The sequence below is a fragment of the Ctenopharyngodon idella genome, chromosome 10 (assembly GCF_019924925.1).
Source record: "Ctenopharyngodon idella isolate HZGC_01 chromosome 10, HZGC01, whole genome shotgun sequence".
Taxonomy (NCBI): domain Eukaryota; kingdom Metazoa; phylum Chordata; class Actinopteri; order Cypriniformes; family Xenocyprididae; genus Ctenopharyngodon; species Ctenopharyngodon idella.
The window spans coordinates 40373951-40390333 of NC_067229.1; the positions used below are offsets into that span (position 1 = coordinate 40373951).

Consider the following 16383-nt stretch of genomic DNA (forward strand, 5'->3'; position numbering starts at 1 on the left):
GTGAAATCAAGTGATGATGTCATAATTGCATTATGATGACATTTGCTGCATTCCAGTGAAATCCAGCGATTTCATAAATAGCATTAGGATGGCATCACTGGATTTTACTGGAAATCATGATTGGATATCATGATTGGATTTCACTGCAATGTATCACAATAAATTTCAGTGAAATCCAGTGATGACATCATTAATGGCATTATGATGTCATAATGGGTATTATGATGCCATCAGAGCACCATTATGACATCATAGAGGGCATTCTAATGCTCTTTAGAATGTAATGCTTTTTATAATTTTTAAATCTTAAATGTATGCATGTTTTGAATCATAATAGTTCATGTGTGCTCACAGTAAAAAGGAATGAATATGTTAGAATAGTGTGTGTCAGTGCTGAGGTTAAATATAGCACCAAATAGTCCCTCCTACCCTCTCTCTATTTCTCTCTCTCATACTCTCTCTCTTGGCTTTGCTAGAATTCCAGCTTGACCTTCTCCTCAGTTAGGGCTTGCTTCTGTCAAAAGTCTATGAGGAGCTAGACACAGGAAGGGTGTGTTCCTTGAACTTGCGTTTTCCAACTCCCATAACTCCAAGAGCAAAGCCCAGCTATCCCAAGTTCATGGCTGTTTGATAGGGCTGCCCAGCATGGTGCAGGTCCACAAAGACAGGACGGGAAGACAGATGGGAAGTATGGAGCTCTGGTGGTGGTAAAGGTCTAGTTTTGTGTCGGATTACTGGAACTGACGTGGCCGCACCATGGAGCTTTCTCCCGTGCGGTGGAGTCGGGCCAGCGTCATCAGCTTCATCAAGGGCCTTGGTAGGTGCCACTGAGTGAAAGGTCTGCGGGTGTGTGGGTGTTGTTCTTGTTCTTTACGCTTGCTGTAAGGAGGTTGCATTCTGGGGATTCCTGGTAGTGTGTTCAAGGCTCAAGAAGTGAACAAAATATTTCACAATTCCTTTTCAGCAGCTTCCCTCCTTCAGTTTGAACTGCTCAGGCTCGACAGCAACTTCGGAGGTGTCAACTGATGTCCGCTGTTTGCCCATAAATAACGTTGACGTTAATGTTATCTGCAGATGACTGTCAAGTCAACAATATGTAGCAATTTTAAATTGAACCTGAATAAATTTGCAATTTAGTATTGTTTGATGATTCAGCAGTCGCTAAATAGATAGTTTGTATCTCATGTCATTTAGCACACTGAAGTAACTCATTCCAATGTTCTCTCGTTGACCTGAGCAGTGAAACCCTGGTGTCAGGTCATGAACTCCCATTAACATGGTGTGAAGTTTAAACTATTCAGGTACTGAGGTCTGTGAGAGGAAATTTAGTTTGCAAAACATCAGCCTGACATACAGAAGCATTTTCTATACTATATCTAAACATTAGCATATCATAGAGACCACAACCACATGCAGTAGCAAACATTTACAACACTGTAATATTGTGTTGTGTTGTTGTGCAACAAGTTTTGCATGTACGTCATTCACTTACTCTTCAAAAACTGAAAAATCTAGATGACATTTAAGATTAAAAAAGTGTTATTTGGATTGTGTCTCTACTTTGATGCTGCTTGTTTGTTGTTATTGCAGCAGCAGTGCATCAGTGTTTTGACATGGATTGCTTTAGTTTTAAATGAGCAAAAGCGTGTTCATGAGAGAGCCCTTTAACAGTCTTTTAACAGCCTTAATCTCTAACTGTTGATAAAACTGCTTAGGCAATCATCATTTTAAGGTAATTGCCTCGCTTTAAGTGACTGCACGTCTCTTTAAACTGCTCATATTGCTGTTGGGAAGATTACATTTTTCCATTCGTTTTGTGACTTGTGAGGTTGCAGGGGTCTATTCTAAGAGGAGCACATGCTAGAAGCCCCTGCAGCCACATGACGTGGGCTCCCCCGGCCCCGGCCAGCCAGCTGACCTCCTCCCTCTTTTGGGAGCGATGACATGGTCTTGCCAAAAATGAAAACACCAGCTGCTCTAGCCCTGGCCGACTGTGAGATGGTGCTCTCAAGGCATAGACTCAGACCCTAACATTGACAGCACCACTTTCAATTTTTTGTCACGTTTTTAAATGTGCTAATCTGACGAAATCATTCCATCTCAAAGCATTTGATTGGTCAGACATTTTTGCCTCTGTGTGGGATTAGAAAATGACTCAAGCTGGATTCAAACTCAGGTCACGAGTATTACACATGTCAGAACTTGTGCACAGCCCATCAAGTCATACATAGAATGATTAGCACAACAATTGAGCTACTAATAAGATAAACTAATCTTGTATTTTTTGTGCTTTCCCAGCATCCCCCGTAGGAAAGCGCCCCCTCCCCCAAGTGAGCAGCGCTCCGGGTGAGAGGAAAGGTCCTGTTGCCACCATGCCGGTCACCGTGGACCCCGAGAGCAAACCGGGCGAGTATGTCCTCAAAAGTCTGTTCGCCAACTTCACCACCCTGTCTGAACGCAAAATACGCATCATCATGGCAGAACCACTGGTAAGAGACCTATTTTTTTAATATTTGTCAGACATTTTTCAAACAAGACAAAGTTTATGATGACATGCAGATCATCTAAAGCACAAGACCTCAAATGCAAGTAAATAACATCCAGCCCATATTAAAAGCAGTTGCCACAAGTCACAGTTGGGTTTGGGGTTTTTTACGCCTTGTTTTTTGCTGATTCTCTGGTATGTTGAGTAGTCTGGAAAAACAGGAAGTGTACAGTATGCTGTCTAAATCAGTTAGACAGAGCAGGAGAGATATCTAACAGCCCTGGCACACAAGTTATTAATGACTCTGCTGTGGGTTTTATTTGTAATTGCTTTAGCTGGCAGGAATCAAACGTTAATACTTCACAATATATCTTCAAACTGCACTAATAGCCGTAAGATACTGTGTCTGTTTTTGCTGCAGTGGCTCAGGTTGCCTGGTCTCTCTGTATCATTGTAATTCCATTATGCTGGAGTGTGGATTTAAGTGGACAGGAATGGGGTTCGTCTACTCTGTGTGAAAAGCAGTCAAAGCTCTCAGCACACCCATCTCTGAATGCATACCATGCCAAACAGTGTGTGCATTAAGTGAATTAATTCCATATTCATGAGTTTGTCATCGCGGTTAAGATGCTGAGTTTTATCAGAAAGTGCATTTTCCAGTCAACTTCCAGCAATGTACAGTTCTCAATTTATTGTTCACAACAGTAACTTTGCATCCGATTAACATCTAGAAAACACAAATTTCAATTATGCTAGAAATCAGTAACTTTAGAAGCAGAACACAAGCCATGACCTAGACATCAACCTGTTTGTAGAATCCCTGCTCTTCTTTGCCCTTTCATCTGACCCTGTCTATCCTCGTCAGTCTGAAAGCGTGTGAGTGTGTGTCCACGAGTGTGTCTGCGTGTTATAAGGTTAATCACTTGATTTGACCTCCAGACCCAGCCCCAGTTAAGTTGTTCTCTTGGCTCTTTGGCCCACTTTCCCACGCCTGTTCTCTATCCACATTAAAGCTTTGACATCTTCAGATTAGGTTTAGTCCTGTTTAATTCAAATGAATCAATTTCAGAGGATTACAGTTTTTTTTAGCATCAGAGTCTTCAATGATTGTTGAAGCCACTGATAATGCTCACAGCAAGACAAGCTTTTTTGTATTTCCTACACTGATTTTAACGCAAAAATTTTTATAATGTGTTCAACAAAGCTGAAAGTACTACATTTTTATTGGCTGCTGAACGCCTGATCAAAATTAGCCAAAATATTTACCATGTCAGCAGGTATAGCAGTTACGCTCACGTGGCGTTGCTGTGCTGCATGGTTACGAAAGCTTATTGTTTACATGTTTTTTAAGCATTGTGGTTTGAAAACAAGTGATTTTAAATCGTTGAAGTGCAATAAGCTGTGAAATATAAATATGGCTATATGCACGTGCTGAGAGACTGTTTCTGAGAGCTGTCTGAGAGACGCGCACACATAAAGCTGCTGCTCAAAAACTGAAACGGAACTGAGTTTTTGCTGTGTAATTGGGCTTGAACGATTAAATACACATACTTGCGTGTTAAAATACCCGTCTTTGCAAGTATCCTCATAAACACAGTCATTTATGTCTTAAGTGAATGTAAACAGTTGAGAGAGAAAAAGCATTGGATCCGTGCATTCGATCTTAAAGTGATGGCATTAATCAAGTTAAACAAACAACAAAAAAGAGAAAATCTCTCACTGCTTTTGACAGAATCACTTTTGTAACTTTTTGTAACACATTGAAGACTATGCAGTGTTTTTTATACATTTGATTACTTTATAGAATTTATGTAGTATTTATAGTGCTTGAAGATTTTTGGGTAGGTCTATTTAATTTATGTCTTTGTTCTATTGTAGTTTGTTGTCCAATTGCTTGTAATTAGTTTCTTTGTTCTTATTTTATCACTGACTGTTTACTTGTCTTCTGTAAGCTTGCAAGTTTTTTTTTTACTTAGGCTAGTATTAGTTATTTTTTGTGCTATTGAAATTGGTGACAAGAATTATGGAATTTCAATAGTATCAAAAATTTTGATATCATAAAAACCATATTTAAAGCAAAAATAACCATATCATGATATATATCGTTACCGTGAAATAAAATTACTCATATCATGATATAAGATTTTGGTCATATAATCCACCCCTAGGCCTTGGTTATATGTTTTATCTGGACTTTCCAAGTTCATGCATTACAAAAGAAAGATTGTTTTCCAGCTGGGAATCTGCAGCCAATGATCCTATGCCTCTTAAGTTCTTTTTGATGTTTTGCAGGAAAAGCCTCTCACCAAATCTCTACAAAGAGGAGAAGACCCGCAATTTGATCAGGTGAGATTAAATGACATTTTCCACATCCTTCCTGACATTTAAGACTTTTATCCTACCTCATACATGCTGACAGTGAAACAATTATGGCTTTGATACATGGTTTTGTTTTTAATTTCCACAATCAGTTGATAGCCGCAGAAATGATAAAGTAATGTTGAAAAAGAATGAATGATCTGCTCCCGTACTATCCAACTTTTCCTGTCCTTCTGTATTGGTAGACTAATTTTTAGTCATCATCAGTCAGACTCTAAGAATAGCATTCCTGTAGCTGGTGCTGTGCTGTCCTGACTTTACCCTTCTGTATTGAATTCTTAAGCAGCCTGAATGTGTGTGTGTTCTTGAGAGTCTCACAGTAGTTGGGGGGAATACCAGGCCAGCTCTGCCCAGACACCCCTCCTTTCCTCTATTTGGTTTAGCCCAGCCTGTATGACCACATCAGCTCCCTGGATCTTAATTCTGGCTGTTTTCTGATTACCCAAATTCCACCCATAGTAACATTTCATTCAGTTTACCTACTTATACTATGTATGCCCTAAAAGAATGTACACTTTTTGTAAAGAAAAATTACATACTACATAGTATGTAGGAGAAGAACAGGCATGTTTTGGGACCATGTCATAATTGTTTCATTAATGGACCATGTTATTGCATAATTACGTGCATCCTGCAGTACATTGTGGTTCTTTCATATGACACATTCAGGCTATGTTCAGCACACCATACTACCCACTTTCTTTTTTTTAATTAAGCAATATGCACAGCATGCAAATTTTCTGCCTGCATAAATTACTCCTGTTGATAATTGATGGAAACTGCATACTGTTTCACATGCTATTTTTATAAAATAGGTGGTGTACAGTTTAAACTGTTCAGTACACAGCACGCTAATATTCCATTCCACGTGTAGCCTCAGTTAAATCAGTTAGTGCTGTGACAAAACAGAACAATTTTCTGAAGTCACTTCCTTTTTTTTCTCCACAGCTGATCAGCACTATGAGCTCTCTGGCTGAGTATTGTCTTCCCTCCATCCTGCGGACACTGTTTGACTGGTATAAGAGACAGAACGGTTTGGAAGATGAGTCCCATGAGTACCGGCCACGTGCAAACACAAAGTCCAAAAAGTGAGTTCCCTTTGCCCACATTTAAAGTTACATTTCTAAACAATTTTTAAACTAGAAAATATTAAGTGGAATGCCATTAGGAGTGTGTGAACTCTCCTCAGACAAAATAAGACTCGCATATAGTGTATTGGTAACTTTGGAGGGCCAAAATCAGTGACTGAAACAAACGTTTAATTAGCGCTTCTCCAATGGCACGTTTTGACTGTGTTCACTGTTTTACATATTCCTTATATTTTTACTTAATCTGTTAGTGATGTCTTCATTATTTAATGTATGTTTTAATAAATCTGTCATGAAAACAAGTTATTACAGTTTATTGTCGTCTAAATGTTTATATTTCACCAACAAACTGGAATAGAAACAATTTTATTATTAAAAAGTTTATATAAAAACTATGTGCAATTTAAATGTTTGTACAACGGTCAGGTGCATTCTGAATTTTCGGTTTCGGCCCAGAATTTTCTTTTTTGGGTGCATCCCTACTTAATTGCCATTGGTAGGTATGGCGAAAAGTGTAGTCAGTTTCTACCTTGTCTGTAGCGCAAACTTTAGATAAACCTAGAGCACAGAAGGTCAAGTATTTGCTCGTCTCATTTCCACAGGTCTGTGCCAATATAATCTGATTTAATGTCTGTTGCATAACCGTGTTTATGGTGTTCTGTGCAAGTGTATATTTGTGTGTTTATGCATGTGTGATCTAGTGTGGAAGGGAGCTTGTAATTGATGGCTGTCATCAGGAAGCCTTGCCTTCATCTGATGAAATACTATCTCTACTGCAGTGCACTGTGCAGCAGCTCAGTAATAGCTAAAGGGCTGTGATGATCGGCTGTTTTTGAATAGTTGCGCTAACAAGATTAGCATTGTCTGCTGGATTTTCGTGCGTTTTATGCAAGCCTACTTTTATAATAGTGTTGTAATATCAGTGTATTTTAGAAATGAGTCCCATTTTCTTTGCTTAAATTCTTTGCCACAAATTAGTGGTAAAGGCAAGGCAGAAATTCCTCAGCAGGGATATGGGATCTCATGTCCATGGAACGTAATCAAATAAGGCTATTGGCAGTTAGGTTTGAATAAATCAGTGCTTCAGAATCAAAAACAGACCATAGAGGATTTCAGAAGCTCTCATTGCACAGAACTCAGAAGCATGCTTATATTATTGACTTAAGCAAGCAGTGATTGTTAATCAAAATGCAATTTACTCAATTTCTTCTCATTCCGTCTCTCTTTCAGTGATGAACAGCAAAAAGATTATCTGATGGAAAGGAGGGACTTGGCAATAGATTTCATGTTCTCACTTGTGCTTATTGAGGTTTTAAAACAGGTAGGTTTGATTGAATGACCAGTAAACTGGCAACCTGCACTGAAATAAATTTCAATAAATATTTATATTAATAATTTTTTTTTTTCAGGGCAGGTTGGAATTTGTATTGTCATAATTTAACCATTTGACCGTTTATATTTATAATTAATACTTTGCTTTGTAATTAAATATTATTTCATTTAAATTTTGTTTTAATCCTTTAAATGTTTGTATTTAATTTTACTTATTTTAAATAAAACTAATAGATAAATCATTTTTATTTTATTTTATTCTATTATTTAATTTATGTTATACAGTGTTTATTCCTCTTACTTATCCAGTCTCTTTTCTGTTTGTAGATCCCTCTCCATCCTCTTCTGGATGGCCTCATTCAGGAAGTCATTAACCTGGCATTCAAACATTTCAAGTACAAAGAGGGGTAATGATCCATTTAAATTATTTCCTCCATCCACCATAAGCCATTATTTTCCTGCATGTGTTTGCATTAGTAAATCAGCCTAAATAGCATCTTACACCATTGTGATTTTCACTAAATCATGTGTACTCACTGTAAATGTAAATGTGATTGGATTCTACCAAAGGACAGGAAGAATTATGATATTTTTCTGTCCTGCAGGTACCTTGGGCCCAACACGACCAACATGCACATAGTGGCTGATCTGTATGCAGAGGTTGTCGGTGTCGTGGCCCAGTCCAGGTAAATTATGAAGCAGCAAAAACAGCCAATAAGAACTTATTTAATGGTTCATATTTATACTGTATATGTGGAGTGGGATTTTGGACCAGTGAAACCATCTGATATTAAGTATATTTTTGTTTGGTAATGTGTTGGGTCACCACTTTGAAGTCCAATGTAAAATCTGGATCCTGAAGCAAAACCACTTACATTTGCAATAAAATTCCCACCTCACTTAAACTCTAAATGGATGGCTCCATGATTCCTGTTGAAGCCAGCGACCTGGTTTCGAGCTCAAAATGATGGCTGCATTCTTCTTCCTGTGACAGAGTGTCTAGTGTTAGATGAAGCACTAATGGGAAGCCATTACGCTGATAGACGAGACGTCTCGTCATGTTCACAGGGAGCTCTATCAGTGTCACACAAAGATGGAGTTTCTCCCTATCAGTATGAGAGCTCTAGTCCTGACAGTAATGGCCTCTTTCCATATTTAATAGTGTGAAAAATGTATTTGTGGCTGTACGTATAATAAGGAAGTCTTGAAATTCTGGTTTCTACATTTGTCTGTTAAAGTCAAATGAAATGCTAGACATACATGTACACTATTTGCATTGTACACGCTGTTTGGCAGAATTATGCTATTTTTCTTGTACTGTACTGGGGTGATGAAACACAGACCGTGTTTCATCACCCCAGTACAGTACAAGAAAAATAGCATAATTCTGCCAAACAGCGTGTACAATGCAAATAGTGTACATAAGGATTCTTTATTTCTCTGAGTGTGAAAGTAGCCAGTTAGTTTGTAGCTCACCTAAAACAAACATTAGAGACACCGAGAGAGATGCCTTCCTATTCCCCCTCCAGATGCCTTTCTAAATATAGGGCTGAAGATCTCTTTCTCTGTCAGAGCGAACTCACAAACACACAAACACTCCCTAAAACACATGTGTACAAGAAACATCCAAGTCCTGGAATCTGCTGACTTTGGTGAACTGGATTTAAACTTGGGCTGCCCATCGTTATTTAATTGAATGAATTTAATGATATTCTGATTGAATTAATTGCAATTGGTCACATATATCATGCATCCGGAGAAATGCCCTCAAATGAGGATAATTCAAAGACAGACAGGTAAAGCATTAAATAGACAAGTGGTTGTTTGTTTTTTGTTTTTTTAGTTGAGTGAATTGTAAATTGAGTTTTTGTGCAAAGAAAATCTGTCCAAAGAATACGTGGGATGCTTTCAGACAGGACACATTTTTGTATACCATCTTTCAGCTTCAGCATACATTTACATTTATTCGTTTAGGAGATCATTATATCCAGTATGACCTACAAATGAGGAACATTGTAACCAATTTATTTATTATAAGATATATTATGCAAATATAGATAAACAAGCACAAGCTTACAGTTAAATCTCATAAGCCAGTGCAAAATGATGGGATTCAAACCAAAACTGTGCTGTATTGCGATATCTTTTTAAAATAATTTTTATTATTATTATTATTATTTTAATAAAAATTAATCCCTCTCTCCCAATCTTCTCAGGTTTCCTGCAGTGAGGAAGAAGTTTATCTCAGAGTTGAAGGAGCTCAGGCAGAAAGAGCAGAGCCCATATGTGGTCAAAAGTACTATCAGCCTCATTATGGGGGTCAAGTTCTTCCGCATTAAGATGTACCCAGTGGAAGATTTCGAAGCGTCTTTCCAGTTTATGCAGGTATACAGTGCAACAATTACTCAAATGTTCTACTTCATTTGACAAACAATGTACATAATTATTAAAAAAAATCAATTGCACTTTATTTTACAGTACATGCACTTTCAGTGTACTTGCAGTGTACTTGCCAAGAAAGTACTGAATAATATAAGGGAACTACACGGGTTAAAATTAGGTTTAGGAGTAGGTTCAGGACTAGTACCTAGTTATTACTCAGTTATTGTAATTACTACAATACAAGTACATATTATGTACATGTGAAACAGGACTGTAAAATAAAGTGCTACCAAAAATCTCTTAGTATTTAAAAATACTTATACTGTTATATTTTTATAGGAGTGTGCTCAGTATTTCTTGGAGGTGAAAGATAAGGACATTAAACATTCTCTGGCTGGACTCTTTGTGGAGATTCTCGTCCCTGTAGCCGCAGTAAGTACAGCCGTCTGAGATAGATATGGTGCAGTGAAGACTGCCAACCTAAATATTTGAATATTTAAATATTTTAAACATTTAAATGTTTATTTTTATTCATTCACTAAATTGTAATTTGTTTGAGTAAGAAAGGTTTGCCAAATATACATTTAAATAACGTAATAATGTGTTTCCTGTCCAAACTGTAATTCACTCTTGATGTGATGTTTCTCTTCAGACGGTGAAGAATGAGGTGAACGTGCCTTGTTTGAGGAATTTTGTGGAAACCCTCTACGACACAACTTTAGACCTGTCATCCAGGAAGAAACACTCTCTGGCAAGTCTTGCTCTCATTTTTCATGCTTGAGAGCAGTAGAGGGAGATGCATCTACAGTAACTGGCTCATAACTGACATGTTTCAAATACCCCATCTCTAAATATTTTTCACGACTTAACATAACAGCTTTTGATTTTACACATTACCAACCAGTGGCACACAATAGCCGTGTGTGAGTTGTGCATTTTGACGCCCTTGTTAAAAATTTCAGTTGATTTGTTTGCCATATAAATATTTTACAATCCAGCCGAAAGATAACAACTCGAGTGCAAAATTATTGTGACAGGAAAGTGCTTTCTAAAATATTTTTGAGAGCAGTGCTTCTTAGGGTTTGGGTCCCAACCCCAAAATACCTATATAATGTGCAATTTTTTAATAAGTTAGATTAAATGAAATTACTAAGAGCAAATGCTCAGGCATTTCCTTAGCAACATTTTTAATGCAACCATAGTTTCTGCAAACTAACACAGTAGCTGCAATTATTTTTACGCTATAAAAAATATTAAATGCATAACTCCTTTAAGCCGTCTAATGTTTCCGTCTAATGTTGATTTATGTAAGAATATGTACGTGTTGGAATTGTTTTGGACATAAAGAGAAAAGAAATTAACTCAAATATATTGCAAATGTAGCATATACCATGGTCATGTGAGTCTGGAGTAAACACAAAATGTCTTATTGGGTCATGGGGAAAGAAAGTTTTAAAATTTTACTGTTCTAGAGTGTTTCACTGTCTTTGTTCAGTCATTGAATTACATAATTCTTTTTAAGCAAATATAATGTAACCATTGACTTGCTCCTTTTTTTTCTTAGGCTCTGTATCCGTTGGTAACGTGTCTTCTGTGTGTGAGCCAGAAGCAAATCTTTCTAAACAGATGGCACGTCTTCCTCAACAACTGCTTGTCCAACCTGAAAGTGAGTCTTTCAGATCTACAAAGCTTGTATGATCACATGCAAAAAGGAATGCAGTTTTTATTGTGCAAGGGGGTTGTGTAAGCATCATGTGATTGCAAGTTCTTTTAACCAGTGGAGCCCATCAGTCAAGTCCACAAATATTTAAAGTGGCAGCAGTTACAAGCAAATAGTTGTTAAAAATGTGTGAAATGCAGAGGGAGGGCAGCAGATTGCAGGAATGTTTTTTTTGCTTGAAGGGGAGGCCGGTAGGACAGGAGAATCCTTTATCATTAGCTGTAACATCTCATTGTACATTTTGTGCTCAGCACTTCAGTCTCTTTACCTGTGTGTGGGTGTGAGAGAGGTAGAAAGAATAAATGAAATTAGTCTGGGCAACAGAAAGGAGGTGCATAATAAAGACAACCATGATGTGCGGGACCGAGAGACCCTCTGGCAATGATGTTTAATAAGATCCTGGATCACTCTGTGGAGATTTCAGCTTTATCTGATTTCTGTTATCTGTTATCTCTATAGTCAGTCGTCATATTGTACTTGCAGCGGTCTGCTGCAGTCTGAGAGCTGCTGACTTGTTATGTAATTAAGGTTTTGACCTGTAGGAAAAAGATCCTGTTTACTGCAGTGCCCACATTTGGTCAAAAGTCGAAGGGAATTGAACACCAAAGCCAAGAAACACCAAACATGAAAGAAAAATCATTTTCTTAATCAATATGTTTGTCTTGGCAGTAAAAATATCTAAACATCATTTTAAGAAGATATATATAATATTATAAATAAATATAAAATATATAAATATAAATATATTTTAATTATAAAATATATATTTCTTTCTTATTTATTGAATTTCTTTGTTTTCAGCATAAACCTCACTACAATTTCTTAGATTTATTTGTTAGATTTATGCCAATTACTGAAATTATTATTAGTTAACATGTTCGTATATTCTGAAGTAAATTTATCTTGTTTTAAAGATGTTTACATATTTTTATCCATAAAAATATGGAAGAGTTTTATTGGAACTGGTAGAAAATTGTGGAATTAATGGAAATTATACAGAAGTATAAAAACTGCACATATTTGGTGATCATAATTTATAAGATGTATCACAGGAACATAACAGGAAATTACAACAAAGTGTTCTTCTTTCAGAACAAAGACCACAAAATGGCCCGGGTGGCACTTGAATCTCTCTATCGGCTGCTGTGGGTCTACATGATCCGAATCAAATGTGAAAGCAACACTGCAACACAAAGGTAGCGTATTGAAAAATGAAAACATACAAACCACAATTTAAGAAATATATTTCTAATATAAGAAATATAATGGATATTTCAAATGCATGGCACTGACAGTAATGATAAGGAATAAGAAAATAATAATTGTTGGTTCTGATGTTTGACATCCGTTAATATGACATTTTATTCATTCCAGCCGCCTCACCTCAATCATATCAACACTGTTCCCTAAGGGTTCACGGAGTGTTGTTCCCAGAGACATGCCACTCAATATCTTTGTCAAGATAATTCAGTTCATTGCCCAGGTTTGACACTACTCTCACATACACCTATTGACATCTAATACGCATATAAGAAAATATTCCACATGTTTTCTTGTGCCTTTTTACAGGTCCTGCACTTTTACACTGTTGTCACAGAAATGATAGCTTTATCATTTAACACTATGTTTGTTTCTCTTCTGGCTATAGGAAAGACTGGATTTTGCTATGAAAGAAATAATATGTGATCTGCTGAGTGTTGGAAAATCAGCCAAAGCTTTCAGTTTAAACCCAGAGGTAATGCTCACACACACCCGCATGTTTACTTATATATTCTAATGATTTTATATAAAGCTCATTATAAATACTACCTAAAATGCTCTAAACAAAACAAACAAAAAAAATAATTATAATTATAGAATTGTGTTTGAAAAAATTGTATTGCCACGTAAACCCATACAAGCACATTCAACCCAACAGACTGTCTTGAGTTTAGATCTTGCGATAAGGAAATACATATTTTGTTTATTTTCTGATGTATGTCCAGAGAATGAACATCGCTCTGAGAGCGTTCCTCGTCATAGCCGATAACCTGCAGCAGAAAGATGGTGAACCACCCATGCCAAACACAGGGGCTACTTTGCCTTCTGGGAACACACTGAAGAAGAAAAAAACCTACCTCAGCAAAACTCTAACTGAGGAGGAAGCAAAACTTATAGGTCAGGGCAATTAGCTATTGCAAACACCTGCCTGTATGTGTTTCTATTTGTCAGTGTTGTTCTTTTTGCAGTTTTTCATAATCTGGGTTGTTTATGCTGTTCCCTGCAGGTATGGCACTGTATTACTCCCAGGTCAGGAAAGCCATTGATAACATCCTGAGGCACTTGGATAAGGAGGTGGGCCGCTGCATGATGCTCACCAATGCCCAGATGCTCAACAAGGAACCCGAAGACATGATCACGTAAGCAGCTTTTTCTGGCCTGTCTCCAACTATTATTTATCTCCAAGCACAACATGAGTGGGTGAAGGAAAAGCTTACAGCCAGACGACATATGAGTCATGTTCAGCAAACACACACCCTGTTTAGACAGTTTGACATTCTCTTTTTTTCTATTTCCTTGTGTTTCTCTTTTCTCTGTCTCTCTCATTGTTTATTTTTTCGTAACTCATCCCTTCTCTCGGGTCAGGGGTGAGAGAAAACCGAAGATTGACTTGTTCCGGACGTGTGTTGCGGCCATTCCCCGTATCCTGCCAGATGGCCTGTCAAAAATTGAGCTCATCGATCTCTTGGCCAGGTGAGGTTCACCATGTACCCTTTGTCTAAACAATACACTGTGCAATAAAAACAAAAGGGAAGCTGTAATTGTCATTGATTGTTTTTCTTTTTGCGTTCTGCAGGCTAACGGTCCACATGGATGATGAACTCAGACTCATTGCCCAGAATTCACTGCAGAGTCTGCTGCTGGACTTCTCCGATTGGCGAGAGGATGTGCTGTTCGGGTACACTAACTTCCTGCTGCGTGAGGTGCAGGACACGCAGCAGGGCTTGCAGGACTCTTCCGTTAAACTGCTGCTGCATTTCCTGACACAGTGGAGGCTGGCGATACAGGCGCCTGGAAAACGCTCGGCGGAGGTATCAGCATGATGTGCTACTTCATGTTTTGCATAAAATTTTTTTCTTTACTGGCTATATACACCTAGTCAGTGTAAATGGCTCTTGGGAACTGTGTGCATGATCATGTGTATGTGTATATATTTGTTGACCTCAGATGGGATCTCAGAGCAGCGGGAGCTCCAGACTGCCACCCGAGCGCAGTCCTCACTCCACGGTGCTGCACGCTGTGGAGGGTCTAGCCCTGCTGCTGCTGTGCTCCTGCCAGACCAGCACTCGCAAACTGGCTGTGTCTGTCCTCCGAGAGATACGCTGCCTGTTTACAGCCATCGGACAAGCCGAGGTGAGACTGGCTGCTGGGACTATAGCAGATTATGCCAGGAAAAGAAACTAAACTAAACTAAATGGAATTACGTAGAACAAAGTAGAGTCAAATAAGATATAATAGAAAAAGACAGGATATAATAGAATATAATCTGACAAAATTATAAAGAAAAAGATAACCTAGAATAGAAACAGACAGAATATAATAGAAAAAGACAGAATATAATGAAATAGAATATGATAGAATGGAAGACAACATAATAGAAAAGAAAAGAGAAAGATAGCATATAATAAAAAAGAGAATAGAGAAGAGTAAGATAGAATAGAAAAAGACAATATAATAGATAATACAACAGAATTAAAAAAAAAACAATTAGAACAAATAAAATAGAATAGAAAGAGACAGAATAGAAAAGGATAGAATTGAACAGAGTACAATGACTTGAAAAAATATATTACAATAAAAAAATTGAAGAAAAGAAAAGATAGAGAACTAATTTGGAGAAATTAGTTTCATACTTGGATATAATTTAAAACACAGATAATAACCAAACATTAGGTTGGAACTAAAGCTTATTGACTGATTGTATTGAATTTGATGTCATGTGACCATAGAATTCATCATAAACATACATGTACATGCAGTGGATATCAAATGCAATACTAATCAGTACTAGACCTGTTAGTGTAACATAAACATTATTCAACACAAGCCTTATAACTATCATGTGATTCTGCTCTCAGGATGATGATAAGTCTATGATCGACGTTATGGACCAACTGGCCCCCAGCGTGCTGGATAGTTTCGTCCATGTGGCTGTCTCTGACTCTGTAAGCATTCCCTATTAAACCGCCGAATGTGTTTCTGTTTGTGTATCCATATGTTTATGTGTCATTCTCAGTATTGACCTCTACTTGCATAAAATTGATTTGTGCCACAAGGCTTTTATAGAATTCAGTTGCCAAATGTCTGTCTTTAGAGTCATAACACTCATGGATGTTGCTCAAGTTCAGCTATTAAAATCTGTATTCTGTGAAGGCCACACTGCCCATGAGTCATCACGTGGACCTGCAGTGGCTGGTAGAGTGGAACGCCCGCCTGGTTAACAGCCACTATGATGTAAAGAGTCCCTCTCATGTGTGGATCTTCGCCCAGTCGGTGAAGGATCCCTGGGTGCTCTGCCTCTATAGCTTCCTTAGGCCAGAGCACCTCCCCAAACACTGCTCGACGGCGCTCAGCTATGCCTGGCCCTATGCCTTTACACGCCTACAGCTGCTTATGCCACTTGTTGACCCAAAGTGAGTTTTTCGATCTCGACTTTACTCTTAAAACTTGCCTTTTATAGTAGTTTTTATTTTATTTTGTTCAGGGGGGGAAAACAGACTTTCATGAATGTCCCTTTATCTGGTACACATTTGCAGCAGTCCCGTTTACGCCAAAAAGACCAGCACGCCAGGCCCGGCTGATGGCTATGTGACGCTGTGGAGGAATTACCTGATATTGTGCCTCGGTGTTGCCAAACCCAGCATCATGAGTCCGGGTCACCTGAGAGCCTCCACACCTGAGATCATGGCTACCACACCTGATGGCAGTGTTACGTATGATAACAAGGTATGTTATGG

At 37.9% G+C, this 16383-nt stretch overlaps 1 protein-coding gene across 11 annotated transcripts in view; it reads left to right on the top strand.

Annotated features, from left to right (window-relative positions):
* The window catches only part of fryb (furry homolog b (Drosophila)), a 64323-nt gene that overhangs the window by 19043 nt on the left and 28897 nt on the right, over window positions 1–16383 (top strand). For 9 of the 11 annotated variants that reach the window (XM_051909424.1, XM_051909426.1, XM_051909427.1 and 6 more), the window contains 21 exons: window positions 2299–2489; window positions 4778–4831; window positions 5813–5952; window positions 7183–7273; window positions 7612–7691; window positions 7890–7970; window positions 9501–9669; window positions 10006–10098; window positions 10319–10417; window positions 11231–11332; window positions 12479–12582; window positions 12761–12869; window positions 13035–13121; window positions 13372–13543; window positions 13653–13785; window positions 14012–14119; window positions 14223–14457; window positions 14594–14779; window positions 15505–15591; window positions 15800–16059; window positions 16183–16372. In XM_051909424.1, coding sequence (XP_051765384.1) covers window positions 2299–2489; window positions 4778–4831; window positions 5813–5952; window positions 7183–7273; window positions 7612–7691; window positions 7890–7970; window positions 9501–9669; window positions 10006–10098; window positions 10319–10417; window positions 11231–11332; window positions 12479–12582; window positions 12761–12869; window positions 13035–13121; window positions 13372–13543; window positions 13653–13785; window positions 14012–14119; window positions 14223–14457; window positions 14594–14779; window positions 15505–15591; window positions 15800–16059; window positions 16183–16372 — 2771 coding nt within the window. Of the gene's footprint in view, window positions 1–535; window positions 818–2298; window positions 2490–4777; window positions 4832–5812; window positions 5953–7182; window positions 7274–7611; window positions 7692–7889; window positions 7971–9500; window positions 9670–10005; window positions 10099–10318; window positions 10418–11230; window positions 11333–12478; window positions 12583–12760; window positions 12870–13034; window positions 13122–13371; window positions 13544–13652; window positions 13786–14011; window positions 14120–14222; window positions 14458–14593; window positions 14780–15504; window positions 15592–15799; window positions 16060–16182; window positions 16373–16383 lie in introns of those variants that run through there. The other 2 variants (XM_051909423.1, XM_051909418.1) reach the window with 2 other exon arrangements.